Source organism: Rutilus rutilus (assembly GCF_951802725.1).
Source record: "Rutilus rutilus genome assembly, chromosome: 18".
Classification (NCBI taxonomy): Eukaryota; Metazoa; Chordata; class Actinopteri; order Cypriniformes; family Leuciscidae; genus Rutilus; species Rutilus rutilus.
Genome location: NC_140231.1, coordinates 3,475,491 through 3,502,334, shown reverse-complemented (window position 1 = coordinate 3,502,334; position 26,844 = coordinate 3,475,491). Strand labels below are relative to the sequence as shown.

At 38.8% G+C, this 26,844-nt stretch overlaps 1 protein-coding gene across 2 annotated transcripts in view; it reads left to right on the top strand.

The window, feature by feature from the left end:
• Window positions 1-610: 610 nt before the first annotated feature.
• The window catches only part of camk2a (calcium/calmodulin-dependent protein kinase II alpha), an 80,343-nt gene continuing 54,109 nt past the window's right edge, over window positions 611-26,844 (top strand). The window contains exons 1-3 of one of the 2 annotated variants that reach the window (XM_084387041.1): window positions 611-747; window positions 12,624-12,778; window positions 14,561-14,655. In XM_084387041.1, coding sequence (XP_084243167.1) covers window positions 12,717-12,778; window positions 14,561-14,655 — 157 coding nt within the window. In that variant the 5' untranslated portion in view covers window positions 611-747; window positions 12,624-12,716. The remainder of the gene's footprint in view (window positions 748-12,623; window positions 12,779-14,560; window positions 14,656-26,844) is intronic. The other variant, XM_084387040.1, reaches the window with a different exon arrangement.

The window sequence follows — 26,844 nt, the reverse complement described above, 5'->3', positions numbered from 1 at the left end:
TCATTCTTGCCATTTTTTGTTTGTTTGTTTGTTTGTTTGTTTGTTTTGTTTTATTTATTTATTTATTTATTTTTGAGTTATTTGAAATTAAATTTGAAAAGGATTTCATGCTGCTAGTCTGACTCTTTCTGAATTTGCCACTGGCTCTTGTAGATAGTGGTTAAACATGAGATATAATTCATTTGGGGTAGGCTAGCCCTAGGCTATATCAAACGGGCAATCTGTTCTGGAACATGTAATTGATTAATAAAACCAAAGATTGGTCTGATTAATCTATTACATGTTCCAGAACAAATCAATTTGGGTTAAGGGGGAAATTAAGTTTCATAACTTTAATAACTTTAACTCTCATAACGTAGCCTAAGTTTCATAGCTATTTAACTTAAATCCTGTAGCAGATTGCTGCTTTTGTACATTTTGACTGAATTGTTTCCTTGTGTTTATTTCTTATTGTCTTTTATGGCTAGTGTTGTTCATTTAAATAATGCTGTTCAATAAATATTACTTTATATAAATAATACTGTATGTCCGTATAGTGATGGTGAGATGGACTTCAGTGAATGTTACATTATTACGCCGTTAGATGGCGGAAAAGACTGTCTTTATGATTGAGTCTGAAATGAAGTTGTCTAGCGCTGTCATGGGAAGGACGAGGACGAACATATCGCTCTCCTCAGCGGAATTCAAACTGACCTTTTGGATATAATATGACATCGACCTGAAGAATGAATGCTGTATCAGATGCAGGTAATACACTCGTTTAGTCGCTCTCTCTCATTATACCATAAAACTGTTCTCTACATAATCCAACATTAAGCTTCAATGAAGCGACTCAACGTTCCTCCGTTACTAGTTTTAAAGTGAGCCTTGATCAGCTGTTAAACTGTTGAACTGTCTACTTGAGATTTGAGGTTTGAATCCGTGGCGGAAGGAAGTAGTTCTGCACAAAAGTTTTTTGTTTTGTTTTTTGTTTCTTATTTATTTACACACGTGTGCCGTCGAACTGTTGTATAACAGCAATATCACACTCATAGTCGTGCGATATGGCTGTATATCATCAGCACAGATGTGATTAACTACAGCACTCGGCCTGAATCACAGCCGTGCTGATATTCATCCATATCTCACTCCTGTGATATTGCTCATATATCGTTTTTGGTTTCCAGTGTGATCATATTGCAGAAATTTGATTTATTTTAATGAACAGAATTAGAGGCAAATAATTCTAACAAGATTCCTTGTTGAGTATCACAGTTATTGACTAAAGAAGTGCCTTTAAGTAATATTTCAAATGTCTGATAACCTGGCCAGAAGATATCTCTTCATAGTTCATGGATTAGCGAAGAAAATGACTAAATTGGGTGCAGTATGAGAATACAGCCACAAGATGGTGACGAGCATCTGGCCTCTAAAAGTAGGGGAGAGCGGGGCACAAAGTAACGCTTTTTGACTTTCTCAGTTTGTGTAAATCTACTAATGGTTCAGAGTATTTATTTTTTCCCACATTAATTTCCCACATGTCTAGTACAATTACGTGGTTTTGTTTTATTAATACAGTATATACTTTTTTCTTGATATACCCCGAAAGAATGGAAGTGAACTGTGACAACATGCCCCATAGGTGGAGTACATTGTAACATGTGAGGGGCACACTGTAACATGACCATATGACAGCTTAAAATGTTATCTGATCTAATAAAAAAAATACATACAAGACAAACTAAAATATTTTCTAAATAAAATACAATTATTAACTTTTTCATATAAAATAATGCCATTTTTTAATAATTAAATATAAACAAATTTTTTAGTTTTGACTACGAACACAGGAAAACACAGCTATACAACATAGTTCAAAACAAATAAATAATGAGTAATTTCTGAACATTGACTCTCAGTCTTTATTCACCTTTTTCTCATATTTTCTCAATAGAATTAATAAAAGTATAGAATATAATAGCATATTTCTAATTATAAACGCAGTGTGACAACATGCCCCGCCTGCACGACTGGGATTTAAACCCTGCTAGTGTCTTCTGCTGGTTAGCGAAGCATTAAAGAACTATCTCAACTGTTAAATAACATATTGGAGATTAAAATAATATCAGATTTGTCTAATTTGAAATAAACACAAAATATAGAGATGAAAAATTTACTTAAGTAAGAAATTTACTTTTGCTATGGGTTTAATTAATGTCTGTGGATATCTTCAAAAAAAACCCCAATTATTTTGGCGCAATTTTTTCTCTATATAGTGTTGATATGACAACCAGTAAATACACCAAGTTTCGTCATGCTAGCATGTGTGGAAGTATTTAAAACAAGTGTGTTACAACTAGCCCCGTGTTACGTTGTGCCCCTCGCTCCCCTACACAAAACACACTTTGGTTTCTTCATGATCTCTATTTTCAGTGTTTCCAGATGTTTGTGCTGCTTTAGTGTGTCATTTGGTTGAGTATTAATTATTGTTTTGGGTTAATGAGAGAGAGAAAGGCAAAGTGTTGTTAAGGTCTTATCAAAGGTCTTGAAAGGTCGAACTTGTACATTAGTTTTACACTCCAGGCACAACTTCACAACATACATACAACATATGTAATAAATATTCAATAAAAACTTTGAATAAAGTACGAAGTAGCCAATTTTCCTAGGTCAGACTACTTTGAGTTTGTCCAAACCTCTGTGCCACAGTTATATAGAAGCGTTGCAGAAAGTTTTGCAGAATCTCCTAAAATAAACCTAGATATTTTAAAGGTTTTACAGGCTACAGTACACTAATCTTCATTAAACTTAAACTCCAATTAAAAAATGCTGTTTTATATTATATTCACATAGTTTAATGACAGGTAGGATTCTACGGAAGCGTTATTGCATTCACTTGAGGAAAAATAATCTCTGTTTTTCTGAATTAACGAGTTAATTATCTCAGAATTACGAGATAATTTTTCATGAATAAAAAGTTTTTGCTCTGTTTTTCTGAATTAATGACTTAATTATCTCAGAATTACGAGATAATTTTTCATGAATAAAAAGTTTTTGCTCTGTTTTTCTGAATTATTGAGTTAATTATCTCAGAATTATGAGATCATTTTTCATAAAAAAAATTTTGTTCTGTTTTTCTGAATTAACGAGGTAATTATCTCAGAATTACGAGATAATTTTTAATGAATAAAAGTTTTTGCTCTGTTTTTCTGAATTATTGAGTTAATTATCTCCGAATTATGAGATAATTAAGTCATTAATTCAGAAAAACAGAGCAAATATTTCTTATGAAAAATGATCTCATAATTATGAGATAATTAACTCAATAATTCAGAAAAACAGAGCAAATACATTTTATTTCAAGAAAAATGTATCTCATAATTTTTAGATAATTAAGTCATTAATTCAGAAAAACAGAGCAAAAACTTTTTTTCATGAAAAATTATCTCGTAATTCTGAGATAATTAACTCGTTAATTCAGAAAAACAGAGCAAAAACTTTTTTCATGAAAAATTATCTCGTAATTCTGAGATAATTAACTCGTTAATTCAGAAAAACAGAGCAAAAACTTTTTTTCATGAAAAATTATCTCGTAATTCTGAGATAATTAACTCGTTAATTCAGAAAAACAGAGCAAAACTTTTTTTCATGAAAAATTATCTCGTAATTCTGAGATAATTAACTCGTTAATTCAGAAAAACAGAGTAGATTATTTTTTTTCCTCAAGTGAATGCAATACGCTTCCGTAGGATTCTCTTTATGGCACTCGTTCATTTCTATGGTATCCCCAAGCAGTAACTGACTGTCGCACAACTTTTGGAAAATGTTAGATTTTCCTGTATTTAGCTGAGCATTTGTTTGGGCGGCTCGCCAATGTATTCGATTTCTCTAATGCATAAAATAAGTAGGCTTGTAAGTTCGTTCTGGTTAGGAGAAGAATTTCTTGAAGGTAGTAGTATAGCACAGTCCTTCAGCAGAGTCACTAACATGTCAGCCTTCAAAGAATCTGTGCGACAGAAATCTAGACATTAAGACAAAAGGGAGCTGAAAATACACAATCTTTCAGAAATAAATGAAACAATCTGACCCAGTGATATGGAACTGTAATAGGGACCCGGAAGGAAATACTTCATAGCTGTGCGTTTACTGAAACACAATTGCACATCTCAGAACGCTTATCAAAATCACATGGTATAAACACACAGGATAATAGGGTGGAGCTAAAATAAGCAACAGGCTATAATCACCCCACAAATTGTATGGTTCCATCTGTATGTTTTCCCACCATTGTAATTTTCTGATTAACTTACTCCCATTGACTGGATCTTCACCAAACTTGGCACAGGTCAACGGTAGACCAATAGTTATCAAAAGAACTTTCATCCAATGAATTGCCTAGCAGAAATGATTGGATTTATTTGTTGGGTGTTGCCTATTATGACCAAATAAAGCAGAAAAGTTCACCGTTTTATAAGTAAGAGTATCGCAGATGCATTACAGGAAAATGTATTTCTCTGTAACGTTAGCAGTTATTATAGAAAAGTCTTCCTCTCTAAAAAGCTGTTTAAAATATTTGTTGGCTAATTTCACACGAGTAAACACCATAAAACAAACTACCACACCTTATGAATGCAACACGTTTTTTGTAAAAAGATTTTTATTGGACTTCTAACAGGTTAAGATATTATTATTATTATTATTATTATTATTATGTCCTGAAAGCGTCTGGGCATCCCAATTCCCATCCCAAACTTGGTAGGATGGCCATTACTCAACTGTGAATGACAAATGACAATATTATGCAATATTATGCAATATCAGCTAAATATCAATATTCTCCACTAGAGGGAGCTATAGGATAAACCGACACAACATTGTCTACAGCATCTAGTATGGATAGTCACATTTGGTCATGCTTTTGCTTCTGCTTGGCCCGGTGACAGTGGACATGGGAGGTGGGTGTGCTAACAAAGACGAGCCCGTCCCAGCTGGCCTCCATTACACTTTCTTCACATGTGCTCGGACTAATAATTGCAACTTGTAATATTTGTTTTGTTTTCTCACCCCCAAACCCCACACCCCCAAAAAAGTGTCTGAGAACATGACATCCACACAGCAAAAACTTGCCGGGATGCTTTCAAATTCTACCCACTATATTCAGAGAGGTGCGGTGAAATTTGTCCAACTCTAGGTGGTGCTACAACAAGAACATTTATGTTTTCTACTATAAAGTACTGCAGGGGTGATGATTATTTGGAGGCCAAAACTTTTTGTAGAGGGGTTGTTGGCCTGTACATGTACATAATCTTATTTAAAATGATATAAATCAAGAATTAAAATAATTCATCCTCTCAACAACTGTGTTTTTCTTTCTTTTTTTTTTTTTGAAAGAATCAGGGCTTCCATGGTCTTGGAAAACCTTTATAGGCTATATATGGCTATACCAAATTTAAAAGTTGATTTCTAGTGATTTTTTGGTCTGGAAATGTTATGCAAATTAATGGTAAAACTCTATGGTCAGTCTATAATGAACACATGTTTTAGCCAAGCTCCTAAATATTTTATTAAAACATAATAAAATATTTTATTAAAATATATATATATAAAAATAATTTTTCTTAAGCCTTATCCAGCAAGTCACACACACAAAAAAAGAAATTTCATGGGGCCTTTGAATATTGTTGTGGACGGTGAGGTTCAGAACCACTGGTCCAGTATGGACTCTCCACTAATCAGCCACGACATTAAAACCTCCTGCCTAATATTGTGTAGGAACTCCTTTTGCTGCTAAAACAGCTGTGATGAGCTGAGGCTAGGAGTAACGTGACTACTGATTCACTCCAGTTACTTCACTGTAAAACATGATTTTTTGGTGAAGTAAATACTACTGAAAAAAAAAACAATGTAATTTACATGAAAAAGTTAGTTCAGGCAAGAATAAAAAAAAACGAAGTAAATTCCATATCAGTACTTAATTCAAGCGAGTAGAAATGAAAGCGTAAATATCAACTCAATAAAATTAAGTAAAAATTACTCAGCTTTTCTGATACTGGGGTTCCCATCATGCACTGGACCTTGAATAATTAATGAGGTTAATTTTTCACTGGTTTCCAGCTGTATTTACACTGTTTTATCATTGCTTTTGTTGTCAGGATTTGTAACTTGCCATTTTGTGACATTTCGAGTAAATTTTCTGCTCAAAATGACACATTCAAACACAAAAACGATCCATCAAATGTTACTGTCATTGTGTATTGTCTACCAAGTATTGAGGTCTTTGCATTCACATGAGGCTTAACATCTGACATGCTGTAGTATAAATTACTTAGATAATCTAAGTAAAGCACATTCTATAAATGACTGGTATAATTCAATATTATTGATTGAGTGAAATGTAATGCAAAGGAAAATTAACTAAATCGATATTAATCAACCTTTTACTAGCCAAGTTAAAGTTACTTATTTTCTGTGTTACTTTCACTTAACTAGGTTAAGTAAAGTTTACTTAATTTCATATTCCAAGTAAATTTAACTTAAAGATTTCTAATTAAAGCTACTGATGAATATGTTTAGGTTTTTACTTGGCAAATCTTTGTAAATTTACTAGCATTTTCTGAGTGAAAAAAGTTGCCTAGCTTTTTTCAAGTAAATCCTACTCCAATTTTTTTTCAGTGTTGTCAAAACAATACCAGAGTTACTTGAGTACTCGAGATTGTTACCCTTAAAAAAAGACATAATAATAGTTTGTGTCAACAAGCATTTATTAATTCACAGCTCAATGTTTACAGCAATTATGTCTCTTACATGTTAAAAAAAAAATCACTCTGAGAAAGGACAAACAGGACAAAGCAATGTTAATATGATCTATACCTTTACGCTGATATATAATAAATAACAACAAAAAAGGAGCTACTCCAAATACCTATAATATTACTGCACAATAATATAAATATTCCTTCATGATAATATATTGATTTAATCAATCTTAAACCCACTGCGAATCAAAGACAGCTCAAGATTTGGCAACTGGTGTGTAGAAATGCTAAATTTTAACTGTTGCCATCTTACATTTTTTGTGAAAATGTCTGACTCTAAAGTGGATGGCTAATGTAATCCCCAAAGGAGACAGAAATAAAATACAAAAACAAAAGTACTGCAAAGCAAATTATTAATCACAAAATGAATGCAACCTGGCAACTTACAGTAGAATGTCAAATGGAAGTGACAGTGACTGGTTGCTATGATGCAGCTTGGGTGTAAGTGACTTGGTTGTCATGGAGATGACACTACTTGTCAGACTGATGTGCATAATAGTGTGGGCATTATTTTTAGTTTTGTTGAGAGTGATGGGGGTTTACTGATGAAACATTACAGATGTGTTTGCAATAGGCAAATGGGAGAAATATTTTAAGTTTAAGTCTCTTTTGATAAAGTGTCTGCTAAATGAATGTCTTACAAAAAACAGTCAATAAAAGTAACATTGGAAATAATGACCTGTAACCATGGTAATCACATCAGATCATTCAGTATTCACATCAGATATGGGTTGAGTCAGTGGTTACAATTGAGTGGTTTACAAAACTATAGAAGATTGAGAAATTGAGGGTGCAGTTTACACATGTGGGAGCACAGATTACTAAATTGATGGTACTTGATTCAGACTCTGAAATTTCAGGATCAGATATATGGTTGGATTCTAGCTTTTGCCATCTGGGGTTTTGAAAAAAAAAAAAAGTTTGAACATTTTGGTAATTGAGGAGGCATTGAGAATTTCTCATGTAAAGATATCTTCTCTGTTTTCTCTAAATTATGTTATTGTCAGGAGTATGTTTTTTTCATTATGTTTTAGTTTGGTTTTGTTCCTGTTTTCCTGTTACCAGTCATTGTTAGTTTCTTTGGTTACTGATTATGTCATTGTTTGTTGTTTCCATAGTTTCTGATTATGTTGCACACCTGTGTACTGTTCTGCAGATTAGCCTCCTTGTGTATTTAAGCCCTTAGTTTCTCTTTGTTCAGTGTCTCGTCTATGATTATTGTTATTGTAAAATTTATTTTCTGAGTTTCTTAAATGTGTAATCCATTGGATTTATGATTAAAGACTGTTTTGTTTCTCTTACTCTCCATCATCAGGCTTTGACTACAACCAATGCTGACAAAATACCAAACCTAAAGAAACGATTTTTGCAGCGTTTATAACCATGGATTTACCTGCAGCACACCTGTTCTTGTTGGAGCAAGGAGACCACGTTTTTTTAAAATATGTATATCTGGCGTGCCTCACCCACTATCCGGACCGCTCGCTCTGCATATTTTTTCATTCATGAGCTGAGGCTAGGAGTTATGTGACTACCGATTCACTCCAGTTACTTGTCAAAACAATACCAGAGTTACTTGAGTACTCAAGATTGTTACCACCAGTTGGCACCACCTTGGCTCCTCGCCCCCTCGGCTTCACCTGGGGCCGTTGTCCTCACAGCTCCACCGGGCTCCCTCATCCCTCTGGCTCCACCTTGGTCAGTTGTTACTCTGCCTGCACCAAAGACTTCCTGGCCTTCGGCTGAATCTCCTCCCTCCACTCCATCAGTTCTGTCAGGCTCTGTCACGCTTTCCCTCCGATAATGGTTTTATCATAGAGGACGGCAACTGACGCCACATCTGTAATGCTTCACAGTGTCGCAACAGACAGACTAGCATGCTTCATTTTTTTCCAGTCCTCCACGACGGGTTCCGTCATATCTGTGGCGATGACCACTAGGAGCGCAGAAGCTCTTCTGTACACAGTTTTCAAACATGGCGAAACTAAAGAGAGACGATAGTATTGGCGCAATGGAGGAAAGATTTGTGGTGCTATGGCAGTACTCCTGCCTTTATGATGTTTCCTCGAGGGACGATCACGACAGTGTGAAAAAAGATAAATGTTAGCGGAGGTGCTTCAACAACCTGGTGAGTAGGCTACATATTTTTACTACTAGCTCAAGTTCTCTTTAGAGGATTCCATACTGTCCTTAGGAACATGTCCACTGTCAGGTTTTCTTTCTTTTTGGGGCTTTTCTGACAACAAGAGATCCTGTGCAAAACACACCGCTTTGATAGCCATTGTTTGTTTACGCTCACAACACCTTTCAGTCAATAGTTCAGCCTTCTCAATGACATCACACACAAATAAAGCAACAGGTTATTTGCGTCTCTGAGCATCACATGATGGTGTTTCCTTACTGAATTAACAAATTGTTTGAATTAATGATTCAGTGACTCTGTAACGAGTAGAAATAAGGTGTGGCCCCTGTTGAACTGTCTGCACTTTATATACGCCTCGAGCACCCAATATATGCAGGTTATTTCTGTTTTCTGTTGCTCAGTTATTTTGTTTATTAAGTAACGCTGTGGATGGTAGAACGTTTGTGATTGAGAAGTCGACAAGTCCAGTTTTGAATGAGCCACAGAACCCTAAGGAGGATGCTAAAGCCACAACATATGGAGATAGGAAGGAGCAAAAGCAAAATTCTGTTCAGTAGAAGGTAAACCTCAAAGGGGGGAGGAAGTTTCACTGAGGCAATCCTTCCTCCAGAAGATAAATGCGCTCACCCTTGTCTTATGTCCCTGCCTGAGTTGCTTGTCCTTGGACATGTGGAGGACTGTACTTCTCCTTCATTTTGGGATACACCATTTATTGTTACAGTCAATTTCTGTCATAAGGCCATTGACATAGCGCTGGAAGTGTCTCACTTTTGGCAGTTTGTACAAATATGATTTCTGATGTCTTGCAACATTCTCAGAAGGTTCAGCCTTGGACTTTCCCCCAATTCAGCTTGCCAACAGCGCTGCTTGCACTCCAACTAGTGTTGTCTGGCTGAACATTGGCCTCCAAGGCAAAATTTCGATCATCGGTATGTCATTATCCCTGATCTGTCCTCTTCACTCATCTTAGGGATGGATTTATGCTACGAGCATCGGTTAGCATCTAGGCTATATCAGGTGACCCTGGGTGAATCTACATCCCAAGAGGTTTTGAGGCACCTGAGCTTGGGAGCTTGATGTTCTTGGATGTCTGCCAGTCTGCTTTGGATAAGAAAGATGAGACGGCTTGTCTGAAAATGGAACAAAAAGCAAAATTGCCTTAAAGACTTTTAGAGCTTGTTTGACGGACAACCTGTGAAACCAGTTCACCTCCCACCATACCGGACCTAACCAGCTAAGAAACAAATCATCGATGATCAGATTCAGATGATGCTGGAAGAAAACCTCATCGAACCTTCTTCCAGTCCATGGGCTGCACCTGTAGTAATTGTCAAGAAGCCATGTGGAGACCACAGGTTTTGCGTAGACTACAGAGGCCTTAATCACTTGACTCTTAAGGATTCGTACCCACTGCCCAGAGTCGACAATTCATTGGATTTCCTGGCTCATGGAAAATTTCTTTCAACTCTTGATTTGGCTCAAGGGTACTGGCAGGTGTCAGTGGAGAAACAATCAAGACCAAAGACAGCTTTCACATCACACTGTGGCCTTTTTTCAATTCAAAGTCTTTCCTTTTGGGCTAAGTAGTGCCCCAGCTACGTTTCAAAGAGTAATAAACAACATCCTTGCTGGCTTGATCTATAAGTGCTGTGCAGTGTACTTGGATGATATCTTCGTCGCATCCCCAACCTTTGAGCAACACTTGGAAGACCTCCGGGAAGTCCTGTCTAGACTTAAGTCAGCTGGTCTTACTCTCAAGCTAAATAAGTGTCAGTTCTGCTTGAGCGAACTCATCTTCTTAGGATACAGGGTCACTCAGGATGATATTTCTCCTGACCCGAAAAAGGTGGAAGCAGTCACAGATTTCAGAACGTCGACGAACGTGAAAAAAGTGAGAGGATTTCTCGGCCTCACAAGCTATAACAGACGATTCATTCCAAATGATGCATAAAAAGCAGAGCCACTTTTTAAAGAAAGGAAACCCTGTTCAACTGGGACGACATTTGTCAGGCTTCAATGGATTACTTGAAAAACTGCCATACGTCTGAACCCATTCTGTGCCTCCCAGATTTCACACGGCCATTCTTCATCCACACTGACGCTTGTGACTTGGACCTTGGTGCGGCCTTGATGCAGAAGGATGACATGGGATGAGGTGTCGTTGTAGCTTTCGCGAGCAGAACATTGCACAAAGCGGAAATACCGTACTCAACACCTGAGAAAGAGTGTTTGGGAGTGATTTTTTGCGCATCCAGTTCGTGCGAAAGAGGCGAATTGAGTGTCTGGTGCGATGTGCGCAAGTGAATTTGAAGCGAATTCTGTCATTTCACATTATTACACATAACTTAATTTCTGAACTTATTTTTGTTTGTTTCTTTGTATGTATGGCTTACTTGGGTTGTTACCAACATCTGGTGAAAATTTCATGTCAATAGCACCTTTGGAAATATATTTACTGAGAAAAATGATGACGTGTTCAATACTTATTTCCCCCGCTGTATATTTATGTAGGTTAGAAAAAAAACTTCATAACGGTAAAATGGCTATAAAAGTTAAAAATAAATGTTAACTTTTTGGAAAAAGATAATTTCTGTCACTGCTGCGAACTGACCACTGCACAGAATATGAAGAATAACACTTTGGGAGTCATCTGTTCACGGCAGTCCTAAACCTGCCAAGGAACCAACACAATAAACACACTCAGCAAAACATTGTCTAATTATCATTATCGAGAAAATCCCAGAAAATATCGAGATACAATTTTTTGTTAATATCGCACACCCCTAATGGACTCCAACACCTGCGAGGACTTCAAAATCTGAATCAACATGCACCAATGCAAAAAAATTCTATATATCCTAATAATTTTTTACCAACATGTTTTCATTACTTTTATGAGCTCATTGTTTTTGCCTTAAATTAATACATTGTTTAAATTAATACATTGTTAGCTCACTGCTTGATTTGTATTTGCACATTTCTGAAATACATAACTTGTACACAGTCACCTCTAATAACAGATCACTCTAAATTGTAATGTAGACTTTTCTGTAAAGCTGCTTTGAAATGATATGTACTGTGAAAAGCGCTATACAAACAAATCTGAATTTTATTTGTGAACCACTGGCCTAGTAACCTGACCCTGCGTTCAAGTCATCTCGTAAAGATCGTATACGCATGAAGAGGGACGTTAGCTAGAGGAGAGATGTCCTAGATGATGACAACGACAAACGCTCAGAGCACCTTCAAATCTGCATGCAGGGGAATTTCTACTAATGAGTAATAAGGAATCACAGGCCCTACTAATAACATCTCGAATTAGTTAAACGATATGCTGCAAAGGTTGCATTTGAGCGAAGGGATTTCAACTGATTACAAATATAAAGAAGTGAACTTTCCCCATCATTTTATCCGAGAGCCTTTCAAATAGCTATTTTGGACATCTATTCATACAGTAAAAGCAGACTGCTGTGAAGTAACAGTGTGATGCACACTGAAGGTGTGTGGGTGTGTTTTACTGTCTGCATGGCTTCATGTGTGTGAGCATGTGAGGAGAGGAGGAGGATGCGGCTGCCATGGTAACGAGGGCTGTGTGTATGGAGAAGAGCAGCCAGTCGCAGGCAGCCACAGAAAGATCTATCTTTTTTTTTTTTTCTCATTCCACTTCCACTTTTTTTCCGATATAGAAAACGATCTCCAGACCAGGCGTTTGATCGCGCTTCTGTTCCTCCTGCCTGACGACACTCTCATCAGACGCAGGAAACACACACACTTCAAGGATGGCAACCATCACCTGCACACGCTTTACTGAGGAATACCAGCTGTTTGAGGAACTGGGAAAGTAAGTTGGAATTGCTTCATTTCTTTAAACCAACGTGACATGTTTGAGCTGGCCCAAGATGCTATTTTCAATCAATAAAAAAATGCAATGATTTTTTTTTTTTCTTTTACAAATCAGCTAATGTTAAGAGTTTTAATTGTTAAACATCTTGTCCCTTAAAGAATAAGGTCAACATATCTGGAAAATGTCCTCGATAGATTCTAAAAGGACGGCAAATCCACTTTCCAGTTTAAATTGAAACCGGTTACAAGGCGAATTTTGGTTTGAATGTTTTAGAATATTATGAAATCAGTGCAGTCAGAATGTGTGGAAATGATCCATGGGTATGTACTAACTTGAGAACGCACACAACGCAACTTACATTACATAACATAACAGGCAGACATTGGCTGAAGCAGATCCACTGAGGAAATTACTTAAAAGTTCAGATGCAAGATCTGATAAGCGATTCTAGCATTATGCATTAACAGTACAGTGAAACGATCTTATGCTTACAGAGAGCGCATGCTGAAGAAGAAAAATCCCTGTCTAGTGTCTTTTTTTTTTTTTTTTTATTGTAGTCAGAGCCTAATTAAGTTGCAGTCAGCAACCTAACTGGGTTTTTGCAAAATTCAGTGACTGCTCAATGCAAAAGAAGAAACATAATATACTGACTGCACACAACTCATTAACAACATCGAGATATAACGTTCATCTTTAAAGATGGCAGAAGAGAAATCAGAAAATGCCATATATATGCTCTCAAATCAAGAAAATAAGTATACAGTGCAGGAAAAAATGCTGTAGTACAGAGTGGGTGGATGGAAAGAGGGAAGCAAGCAGATATATGTATACATACACACACACACACACACACACACACACACACACACACACACAGTATATTGCCAAGTAAGACATGTTCCTAGGTCAACATATTTTGTTGATCATGGAATGACATTCCTGTCCAAAAATGTAGTCCTAACCCTACCCCTACCCCTACCCCTACCCCTAAATCTAACCCTACCCATAAATTATTCCTAAAATCAGAAGGAAATGATAGATTAATAACACTGGTGTAGAAGCACATAACCCTGGTTCTAAGACTAAACTTGACATAAACTATAAATGTGTCCCTAAAATCTGACTGGTTGATTGGAATGTTGTTCAGGAATAAAAAAAAAAATTTTTTTTTTATTATCCAGGAACACGTTGTACTTGGTAAAATCAGGTTCGCCTCATATATATCTATATATCTATATCTATCCACCTATATCTATATAACACAATACAATGAAATGAAATTGGTGAGTAACTGGACTGTTACACTCTATAAAATGTAGATATTCGTATATCAATGCATGTATTGCCAGTAACAATGCTCTGAAATGTTGAGGCAGAAGTACAAAAAAAAAATCTGCTTGCTTCCCTCTTTCCATCCACCCACTCTGTACTACAGCATTTTTTCCTGAGCGAATGCACTGTATACTTGTTTTCTTGATTTGAGAGCATATAACACCTCTACAGAGATGGGTCTTCAACTCCATCTGGCCTTGTGCCCACTGCTCTACTCCCACATACACCCTCATACTGAACACACACACACACACACACACATCTTTTTCTGTGGGCAGTCAAACCGCTTACATAATTGCCTTTGTGGGTGGCAATTCAATTCAGACATTGAAATATTGCATAATTCAATATATTACTGCTTGCCTAGCAGGTAAACCTGCCTTTCTTTCTTGAAGTTTACATTCACAGAAACATGCAGACATTGCTTCCATGTTCTCTGATTTTTAGGGGAGCCTTTTCTGTGGTGCGAAGATGTGTGAAAGTTCTCTCAGGGCAAGAGTACGCTGCTAAGATCATCAACACAAAGAAGCTGTCGACTCGGGGTAGGTGCACAGATTAGTTCAAATGCATTAATACCTGCTCAAGGATCAGGTCTGTAAGCAATCAACAGAACATCAACAGTGGACTCGATTTACAGTTGATTTATTGCCAGTCTATAGATGATCTGTAGTCAGTCTAAAGACCCCATTTACAAAACTGGTGATTTTTTTTGATTGACTCATTCTGTGTTATCTGGAACAGGAATTACTTAAAGCGATAGTTCACCCAAAAATTTTAATTCTGTCATTAATTACTCACTCTCATGTCTTCCAAACCTGCAAGGCTTTCTTTCATCTTCAGAACACAAATGAAGATATTTTTAATGAAATCTGATAGATTTCTGTCCCTCCATTGACAGCTACAAAACTACCACTTTTTGACGCTTCAAAAAGTTCATAAAGAGATTATGAATTGAGTGGTTTAGTCCAAATTTTCTGAAGAGACATATTTAATTTAGGCTTTTATTCACATAAACATCAACTCACACAACAGTTACGGTAAACGGAAGCTTAAGCAAATGTGAGAACTAATGAGGTTCGTTCTCGTGTTACGCGGCACGTTTGAGCTTCTGCAAGAACCAATGAGGTTCATTCTCGTGTTACGCAGCACGTTTGAGCTTCTGCAAGAACCAATGAGGTTCATTCTCGTGTTACGCAGCACGTTTGAGCTTCTGCAAGAACCAATGAGGTTCATTCTCGTGTTACGCAGCACGTTTGAGCTTCAGCAAGAACCAATGAGGTTCATTCTCGTGTTACGCAGCACGTTTGAGCTTCTGCAAGAACCAATAAGATTCATTCTCGTGTTACGCAGCACGTTTGAGCTTCTGCAAGAACCAATGAGGTTCATTCTCGTGTTACGCAGCACGTTTGAGCTTCAGCAAGAACCAATGAGGTTCATTCTCGTGTTACGCAGCACGTTTGAGCTTCTGCAAGAACCAATAAGATTCATTCTCGTGTTACGCAGCACGTTTGAGCTTCTGCAAGAACCAATGAGGTTCATTCTCGTGTTACGCAGCACGTTTGAGCTTCAGCAAGAACCAATGAGGTTCATTCTCGTGTTACGCAGCACGTTTGAGCTTCTGCAAGAACCAATAAGATTCATTCTTGTGTTACGCAGCACGTTTGAGCTTCAGCAAGAACCAATGAGGTTCATTCTCGTGTTACGCAGCACGTTTGAGCTTCAGCAAGAACCAATGAGGTTCATTCTCGTGTTACGCAGCACGTTTGAGCTTCAGCAAGAACCAATGAGGTTCATTCTCGTGTTACGCAGCACGTTTGAGCTTCTGCAAGAACCAATGAGGTTCATTCTCGTGTTACGCAGCACGTTTGAACTTCTGCAAGAACCAATGAGATTCATTCTCGTGTTACGCAGCACGTTTGAACTTCTGCAAGAACCAATGAGGTTCATTCTCGTGTTACGCTGCACATTTGAGCTTCTGCAAGAACCAATGAGGTTCATTCTCGTGTTACGCAGCACGTTTGAACTTCTGCAAGAACCAATGAGGTTCATTCTCGTGTTACGCAGCACGTTTGAGCTTCAGCAAGAACCAATAAGATTCATTCTCGTGTTACGCAGCACGTTTGAGCTTCTGCAAGAACCAATGAGGTTCATTCTCGTGTTACGCAGCACGTTTGAGCTTCAGCAAGAACCAATGAGGTTCATTCTCGTGTTACGCAGCACGTTTGAGCTTCTGCAAGAACCAATGAGGTTCATTCTCGTGTTACGCAGCACGTTTGAACTTCTGCAAGAACCAATGAGATTCATTCTCGTGTTACGCAGCACGTTTGAACTTCTGCAAGAACCAATGAGGTTCATTCTCGTGTTACGCTGCACATTTGAGCTTCTGCAAGAACCAATGAGGTTCATTCTCGTGTTACGCAGCACGTTTGAACTTCTGCAAGAACCAATGAGGTTCATTCTCGTGTTACGCTGCACATTTGAGCTTCTGCAAGAACCAATGAGGTTCATTCTCGTGTTACGCTGCACATTTGAGCTTCGGCAAGAACCAATGAGGTTCATTCTCATGTTACGCTGCACATTTGAGCTTCAGCAAGAACCAATGAGGTTCATTCTCGTGTTACGCATCACGTTTGAGCTTCTGCAAGAACCAATGAGGTTCATTCTCGTGTTACGCATCACGTTTGAGCTTCTGCAAGAACCAATGAGGTTCATTCTCGTGTTACGCAGCACGTTTGAGCTTCAGCAAGAACCAATGAGGTTCATTCTCGTGTTACGCAGCACGTTTGAGCTTCAGCAAGAACCAATGAGGTTCATTCTCGTGTTACGCAGCACGTTTGAGCTTCAGCAAGAACCAATGAGGTTCATTCTCGTGTTACGCAGCACGTTTGAGCTTCAGCAAGAACCAATGAGGTTCATTCTCGTGTTACGCAGCACGTTTGAACTTCTGCAAGAACCAATGAGGTTCATTCTCGTGTTACGCAGCACGTTTGAGCTTCAGCAAGAACCAATGAGGTTCATTCTCGTGTTACGCAGCACGTTTGAGCTTCAGCAAGAACCAATGAGGTTCATTCTCGTGTTACGCAGCACGTTTGAGCTTCTGCAAGAACCAATGAGGTTCATTCTCGTGTTACGCTGCACATTTGAGCTTCGGCAAGAACCAATGAGGTTCATTCTCGTGTTACGCTGCACGTTTGAGCTTCTGCAAGAACCAATGAGGTTCATTCTCGTGTTACGCTGCACATTTGAGCTTCGGCAAGAACCAATGAGGTTCATTCTCGTGTTACGCGGCACGCTTGAGCTTCTGCAAGAACCAATGAGGTTCATTCTCGTGTTACGCTGCACATTTGAGCTTCGGCAAGAACCAATGAGGTTCATTCTCGTGTTACGCTGCACATTTGAGCTTCGGCAAGAACCAATGAGGTTCATTCTCGTGTTACGCAGCACGTTTGAGCTTCTGCAAGAACCAATGAGGTTCATTCTCGTGTTACGCTGCACATTTGAGCTTCGGCAAGAACCAATGAGGTTCATTCTCGTGTTACGCGGCACGTTTGAGCTTCTGCAAGAACCAATGAGGTTCATTCTCGTGTTACGCTGCACATTTGAGCTTCGGCAAGAACCAATGAGGTTCATTCTCGTGTTACGCTGCACATTTGAGCTTCGGCAAGAACCAATGAGGTTCATTCTCGTGTTACGCAGCACGTTTGAGCTTCAGCAAGAACCAATGAGGTTCATTCTCGTGTTACGCAGCACGTTTGAGCTTCTGCAAGAACCAATAAGATTCATTCTCGTGTTACGCAGCACGTTTGAGCTTCAGCAAGAACCAATGAGGTTCATTCTCGTGTTACGCAGCACGTTTGAACTTCTGCAAGAACCAATAAGATTCATTCTCGTGTTACGCAGCACGTTTGAGCTTCAGCAAGAACCAATGAGGTTCATTCTCGTGTTACGCAGCACGTTTGAGCTTCAGCAAGAACCAATGAGGTTCATTCTCGTGTTACGCAGCACGTTTGAACTTCTGCAAGAACCAATGAGGTTCATTCTCGTGTAACGCTGCACATTTGAGCTTATGCAAGAACCAATGAGGTTCATTCTCGTGTTACGCTGCACATTTGAGCTTCGGCAAGAACCAATGAGGTTCATTCTCGTGTTACGCTGCACATTTGAGCTTCGGCAAGAACCAATGAGGTTCATTCTCGTGTTACGCTGCACATTTGAGCTTCGGCAAGAACCAATGAGGTTCATTCTCGTGTTACGCAGCACGTTTGAGCTTCAGCAAGAACCAATGAGGTTCATTCTCGTGTTACGCAGCACGTTTGAGCTTCTGCAAGAACCAATGAGGTTCATTCTCGTGTTACGCTGCACATTTGAGCTTCGGCAAGAACCAATGAGGTTCATTCTCGTGTTACGCAGCACGTTTGAGCTTCAGCAAGAACCAATGAGGTTCATTCTCGTGTTACGCAGCACGTTTGAGCTTCTGCAAGAACCAATGAGTTTCATTCTCGTGTTACGCAGCACGTTTGAGCTTCTGCAAGAACCAATGAGGTTCATTCTCGTGTTACGCTGCACATTTGAGCTTCTGCAAGAACCAATGAGGTTCATTCTCGTGTTACGCAGCACGTTTGAGCTTCAGCAAGAACCAATGAGGTTCATTCTCGTGTTACGCAGCACGTTTGAGCTTCTGCAAGAACCAATGAGGTTCATTCTCGTGTTACGCAGCACATTTGAGCTTCAGCAAGAACCAATGAGGTTCATTCTCGTGTTACGCAGCACGTTTGAGCTTCAGCAAGAACCAATGAGGTTCATTCTCGTGTTACGCAGCACGTTTGAGCTTCTGCAAGAACCAATGAGGTTCATTCTCGTGTTACGCTGCACATTTGAGCTTCAGCAAGAACCAATGAGGTTCATTCTCGTGTTACGCAGCACGTTTGAGCTTCAGCAAGAACCAATGAGGTTCATTCTCGTGTTACGCAGCACGTTTGAGCTTCTGCAAGAACCAATGAGGTTCATTCTCGTGTTACGCAGCACGTTTGAGCTTCTGCAAGAACCAATGAGGTTCATTCTCGTGTTACGCAGCACGTTTGAGCTTCTGCAAGAACCAATGAGGTTCATTCTCGTGCTATGCAGCACGTTTGAGCTTCTGCAAGAACCAATGAGGTTCATTCTCGTGCTACGCAGCACGTTTGAGCTTCTGCAAGAACCAATGAGGTTCATTCTCGTGTTACGCAGCACGTTTGAGCTTCTGCAAGAACCAATGAGGTTCATTCTCGTGCTACGCAGCACGTTTGAGCTTCTGCAAGAACCAATGAGGTTCATTCTCGTGTTACGCAGCACGTTTGAGCTTCTGCAAGAACCAATGAGGTTCATTCTCGTGTTACGCAGCACGTTTGAGCTTCTGCAAGAACCAATGAGGTTCATTCTCGTGCTACGCAGCACGTTTGAGCTTCTGCAAGAACCAATGAGGTTCATTCTCGTGCTACGCAGCACGTTTGAGCTTCTGCAAGAACCAATGAGGTTCATTCTCGTGTTACGCAGCACGTTTGAGCTTCTGCAAGAACCAATGAGGTTCATTCTCGTGCTACGCAGCACGTTTGAGCTTCTGCAAGAACCAATGAGGTTCATTCTCGTGCTACGCAGCACGTTTGAGCTTCTGCAAGAACCAATGAGGTTCATTCTCGTGCTACGCAGCACGTTTGAGCTTCTGCAAGAACCAATGAGGTCCAGTCTCTTTATGAACTTTTTAAAGCGTCAAAGTTTCAGTTGCGCAGCTGTCAATGGAGAGATAGAAAACTCTCAGATTTCATCAAAAAGTTCTTCATTGGTTTTGAAGATGGCCGAAAGTCTTATGAGTTTGGAACGACACGAGGGTGAGTAATTAATGACAGAATTTTCATTTTTGGGTGAGCTATCCCTTTAACAATATTTTACAAATGTATTGTAATGTACAATGTAAAGCGACCTTGAGCTATGGAAAGGCGCTATATAAATAAAACTTCTTCTTCTTCTAAAGGAAGGATTTGACATGCAGTCATTATTAAGCATATAAAGGTCAAAAACATGTAATAAACTGTTACTTTCAAAGACCAAACGCTGGTTGCATAAAATGATAAGACTAGGCTTACAAGTAAGTCATCAATTTTTTTTCTTTAAAACTGTTTATAACTTTTTTTATGTCAGTTACATAAAAATGTAGATTGGTCTAATTTGATACAGAAAAAGAAAGACCAATTACCTCTAACTAACTGCTAGTTGGTCATACTAGTTCTCAACATAATGGATGGATATGCAACTGGCCCCAAGTCATAGATCTTTTTTTACCTCATAACAATCATTCACTTTCATTTACATTTATTGGCAGGGAGTTTCCTACACAAGAGAATTGCATGTATTGAGTTGTATGACGTATGAATGCTGTGTTAATGTTAAGTGCAAAGACAAATTCAGTATCAAACCCCAAAGTGCTCAAATGCAGATGTAGTGTCTTTATTAACATGTGACATCTTAGTTCAGATAAGTTGGAACTGTCAGGTATAAGCCCTGAACTTTCACATTTTTCAACAATTTAATCAAGGTGGATGTTTAACTGTTCCGTTCTTATTGTGATAGAGAAATAAGCTTTTGGAACTGAACCGGAGGGTTCGTGTGAAAAAACAGACAACTAGATGTCTAAATTATTAGAGTAGGACTGAAGATCTTGGAGTAGCCTAGGTACTATATATGCATTTGTCATTTTTAAAGAAATTTCTGTACAAATGGTGATTGTTGTATGATTGTCATAGCTGTAAAAGAAAGGCTTTTTTTTCTCCCTGGAAGCTGATATTGTAAAAGCTGAAAGTCAAGTAGAGCAGTAGGAGGCAGTGATATACCCTGAAGGCAGCCGCACACCTCCTACACCATGTTGCCAAGCACACATCATATTATATGCTTCAAATAGTAGCTACTGTACTTGCATTGTTGTTTTAATGGGGTTTTAAACAATAGAGTGTGCATGAGATCCATTATTGCTTCTAACAGCTTCTCCATCAGTCTTCAATAGCCAACCATTTCAAGCACATCATATGTGTTTTTTTTATTACTTTACAATAGCAATACTCTATTGTAGTATTATATTCTGTGAAGGTATATTCTATTTTGGACCTGTTTTTGTGCATGGAAAAACAGAGTACATTTGGTGAGAAAATTATGTGAAAATCTCCTGAAGAGAGGAAGAAAAATCATTCTGCTTTTCTTTTCTTTTTTTCTGTTCAGAACATGGCAGTGGTAGCAACAAATACTGGCATCCTTGCACTCAAAAAAAATAATTGCATAATATCTTCCAGAATTAAAACATAATTTGGTATCCGAATATGTATGCATGCAGTTGAACAAAACAAAATTACCTAATTCCACAGAGAAATCCTAAAATGACCTCGAAAATATTAATGATGCCTTCTAGCAAAGATATTCTTATTTACTTTGGAATTTAACTTTCTTTTGGTGAGTTGAAAGAATCATGAATTCAGCCAGTTTGAATAGAGAAAATGTTTCTGTTATTGTTTGTACTGCAATGGGCATGAACAATAGAAAGAAACCCAGAGAATTATCTGAGGTCGTACGCAAGATTAAGATGGACAATCTCAAGGCTACAAGAGCATCTCCAGAGACCTTGCTTTTCCTGTTTCCACGTACTTAATGTTAGCAAGAAGGCACTGTAGCTGACCGCACTGGACGAGGCCACAAGAGGAAACTTGATAGAAGATTGCAGTGAAGAATCAGTGGTGGAGAAAGCACTTTAGCCCGCTGTTTTTTGCACCGGCACACAGCTTGCGCCATCACTCAAGGAAAGAGAGTTACGTGGTAATGGAAATCCAGGAGAACCCCACTGACTGGCATAAGAAAGCCAGACTGAAATTTGCCAGAACACACCTGAATGCACCAAAAATATCTACCCACGTAAGAGGGGACGTTCTCGCAACCTTGCAAAACATTCCCTAAAAGTTCTCTAAAGGTGATGAGAATCCCAAACCTTTACAGAACAATAGGGACGTTCCTACCTCTTGTGGTTATGAAAGTGCTGCAGTTCAAGGTTCCTTATATGATTTTATGGGGATGCTCCATTTTGGTTATTTTATGGTCACATAAGAACGTTACAAAGAGGACATTTGGGACGTTAACAGAACGTTCCCATGTGGTCCTCTGTTGGTCATATAATAACATTCCCGATATGTCTTTATTGGGATGTTCCATACACTAGTATGTATCGCGATGTATATCGGCTACAATGCTCCAAGTAAAAAGTGTTAGTCTGGAGCCCTGAGCTTAGATAAACACGGAAGCGACTGAAACCAGCTGCCTATTAGTGGGTACTGAATATACCCAGTACTCGGTACTACTGTTACTAAATGCTGGTATCGTCACATTTAAAAAAAAAAATCAGTACCGACTTGGTACCAAAGTACCTTTACTTTTGACAACCCTAGTCGAGACCTAGAGGGAACGTCCTATAGTAATGGTCCCCTAAACGTTCCCAGAACGTCCTGAATGTTCCCTGAAGGTCCGCCAAATACCGTCTCCTAAACGTTTGAAGGACTCCACATCATGACCGCCTCGGAACATTCTGGGAACGCAACCATGCGACGTCCTTGATACCAGCGGGTACATTCTGAGAACTTTCTGGGAACATTACATTTCCAAATAAAATATGGTCCCATAAACATTCCGTAGACATCCTGAATGTTCCTTGAAGGTCTGCCAAATAACGTCCCCCAATCCTTTAAAGTCCCTGTAAAGTCAAAATTAAGTATGTGTTCTGAGTTTGTCACACCACAGAAAAATGTGTTATTAGCCACCCAGCCAAATTTGAATGATAAAGAAAGCCGGCAAGTACATAAAATAAGCTATCAAAATCTTGATAAAATGAGCATTAGTCTCTGCTCTCAAACGCAGGGGGCGTGTCTGCTGGCTGCGCTGAAACCACGCCCACTCGCGGGAAAGCTTCCGTCGCCACACTCAACTGTCACCGCTACAGACGGAATGGATGCTCCTAGCAGCTTACAAAGCCATACATGTTCGAGCATGGACTACCTACTATAATTATAACATAAGCACACAAGGCAACTTACACTCATTGGTGGTCGACGGGATGATGAAGGCCGAGACGGGAGATAGTCGGTTCGGCCCCATTTACCAGTAACAGCGGATTATCAGTGAATCCCAGTTGTCTCCGACGGAAGTTTATAAAACTATCCCGTGTAAAATGATCACTTCAGAAGCGGGTTTTGGCGGTGATCCTCAGCTGTCCATCAAGGTGGCTCTTCACAAAATTAATCCACCTCTTCTTGATGTGATTGTTTTTCGGAAATTTAAATAAGGACACCGATCTGTTTTGTACGTGATCGCATCCAGGTAATACGCATTTCCGTGACGAAGGCATAGCTAGCTAGCAAACCGTAGGCTGTACTAGTACTGACAGTAACTCGCGATCGGCAAACTGATGTGAATGAATGTGCTATATTGTTAGGGGAGGGGCCAGCGTCAGGGGCTCCAGTGCATCATCGAGTAGGGGCGTGTCCAGGAGCTCAGGGGCTTCAGTGCGTCACCAAGCCCCCGTTTTAGCCCCGCCCAAAAAATCCGGAACACAGCAATGGTGAAAAACTGTTTAACGGTCTAACTCCACAATTCAGTACTTCACAGTTCACAGTCTTTGTAATATGTTTTAGCAATACATTTCTAACATTTATAATGTGTTTAGAATTTTTTTTTAGAATTGCCTTTACAGGGACTTTAAACAACTCCACATCATGAACATCTGGGAACGTTACTAGGCGACTTCCTTGACACCAGCGGGGATGTTTTAAGAACATAAAATTTCTAGTGGGTATGGAATAATGTCCTGACACATGAGACCAAATTAGAGCTTTTGAGTAAACCATGCCATCACAGAAAACAAAATAAAGCTTTCAAAGAAAAGAGAAGGTTCCCTACAGTCAAACATGTAGGTGGTTCACCAGTGTTTTGGGGATGCTCTGCTGCCTCTGGCACTGAGTGTCTTTGTGTGCATGGCATCATGAAATCCAGTGAAAAGGGTATTTTGGGGCACAATTTTGGACAGAGTATCAGAAAGCTTGGTCTCCATTGAAAGTCAAAGGTCTTTATGTAGGGCAAAATGCACCCAGGAATCACTCAAGACAAAATTCTGGACTGTTCGGCAGTGAGTCTAGATCTAAATCACATTGAAAGCTTGTGGAGAGGTCTGGAAACAGAAGTTAAGGAAAGACGCCAATCTAATATGGGGGAACTGGAGCACTTTGCACAAGAGGAGTGGGCCAAAATTACAGTACAGCGGTGCAGAGAGCTTGATAATCATTTTAGAAAGTACTTAATTGCAGTTATTTTGTCCAAAGGCTGTTCTACCAAATATTAAAGGGGTCTTATTATGCTTTTTCACTTTTTCAACATTAGTTGGTGTGTAATGTTGCTGTTTGAGCATAAAAAAATCTGCAAGGTGTCCAAGTTCAAAGTCCACTCCAAAGGGAGATATTTTATTTAACAGAATCCACTTTCCAAGAACTACAACGGCTCGTTTGGACTACAACGCATTTTTTCCGAGCTTTGTGAAGTCATAATGTTACTCATTTAAATAATCCCCGCCCACTGACTACTCAAAAAAAGTGTACAAGGCCTGGTTGAGCTGCTATAGAGAAGACAGTGTCGTCGTTGTCAAAGAGACGCTGTTGTTTCTAAAACTCATTTATTTCGACCTTCCTAAGTCTAACAAACTTATTAGTGTTGATATAGTGTTTACTGGAGCTTCTGTAAGCTCTCGCTTTTGTAAGACTGTTCACCGCACCTTAGGAAAATTAACCATGGTTTTGTGATCGATTACTGTTTGTATTACCATAGTTTTCCGACAAGTATCATGATTAAATGGTGTATAACGTATCTCAAATGTATAAGAAAATTAGAAGAAAAAACCCCGAAAAAAACCATACCCCTCTAAAGTTTCCTGTGAAATCCGTGCTAGCTTGAAATCCATTCTGGACGATCCTCTTGTTTGTTAACATTCTTAACTCTGAATCAGGCTTTAATTGGTTTGAATTTGACGGCATCCTTAATATTTACACCTGAGCAGATAAAACTCGCGGTTATGGTAAGTGCCGTGACATTTCCCAAACACCCACTAAACGCTGCCAATCACAACACACTGGGCCAGCCAACCAATCACAGCACATTTCAGAAAGAGGGGCTTCATCGAAACAGGAACTATACAGCATGTTCGAGACAGACTAGGAAGAGAGGAGCTGTAATAATGTAAAATATATAAAAAAATTATGTGTTTTTTTAACAATCAAATATAAAAGCATATTCTAGTACACCCCAAAACCAAAATCAAGACTTCGTAAAAGGGCATAATAGGATCCCTTTAACCCCTTAACGCCCACTGTCGCGAATTTGCAACAAACCCCTTCCATTCAGACTGCAGGCGAGATAGCGTGTGTTTTCCCCCAATGCCTGTTTGTGCACATTCGATACATACCTAGGAACATTTTGCACGCACTGGTTTATCGTAGGAGCGGTCGGAGTGGGAACTACATCCAGTTCACCGAAGCTAATATTTTGTTTTGCAAAATCCGCATATCAAGTGCGCAAATGTGGAGAAATTTTCCAAAATGAGTTAAGTTGTGCTAAGATAAAAATATGTACCAGCTTATTGATTGCTTCTATAGCTATGTTATTCATATAGACTTCATGTGACGAATATTTTTTACGTACTTTGTAGATTTCTGTTTGTAGCAAATTTGCGACATTGGTCCATAACGGCTGGATTGGGCTAATGGCTACATATTATAATAATGCTGTATTTAGATGGTTTCAGCCAAAAAAAATATTTTTTTTTTCCCCACAAAAAAATAGCATGTTAGGATATAACACTATAAGAATATATAATGTATGCACTGGAGAAACAAGGAAAGAGTTAAACAGAGTGTAACATGGAATGTATAAAAACTACTGTCAATGTTAGGGAGTAGGAGAGTGTTTTGTTTCTTGCTGTTGTCAAGATTCATTAATTTGTCAAAGTTTATAAGTATAAAGTTTATAAGTTCTAACAACTTTGTCCCATGAATAAAATCTACATTCCTGAGATGGGAAAATGTGTTTTATTAATTTTTCCATTTTGTAAAAAAATACCCTAAATGCCTGTTGTCGCAAATTTGCAACATACCAAAATTTCTATTTATTTGTTGTGCAAAAGTGAAATTGATAATCTCAACATTATTTACCATCTACTTAAAGTCAAAAACACACAGAATTTTTTTTTTTATATACAGCTTTATAAATTCAGGCGGTCTAGGGGGACCAAAAATTTGGTCAGTTCTGTCTATTTTTGTCACGTTTCCATTCATGTTTGGACTGTGTTGTCTTTGTTTTCAATTCACTTGTCTCACCTGTGCCTTGTTAATCACCTCGTTTAGTTATCTCGTTTGTTTTGCCCCAGCTGTGTCTTATTTCCCTGATCTGTTTCCTTGTGTATTTAAGTCCTGTGTGTTCCTTCAGTCCTGGTCGGTTATTGTTTGTGCACCAGCACACTGTTTCTTGTTTGTGTTGAGTTTTCTCGAGTTAATAAACCTTTGTTATTTTGGTACTTCGCTTGGCTTGTCTCCTTCCTCACCCGGACCCTGACAATTTTCTTATTTAAATCCATTAATTAAGTTCTGAATAAAAAACAAATATACTGTAATATTGACAGTCAAATA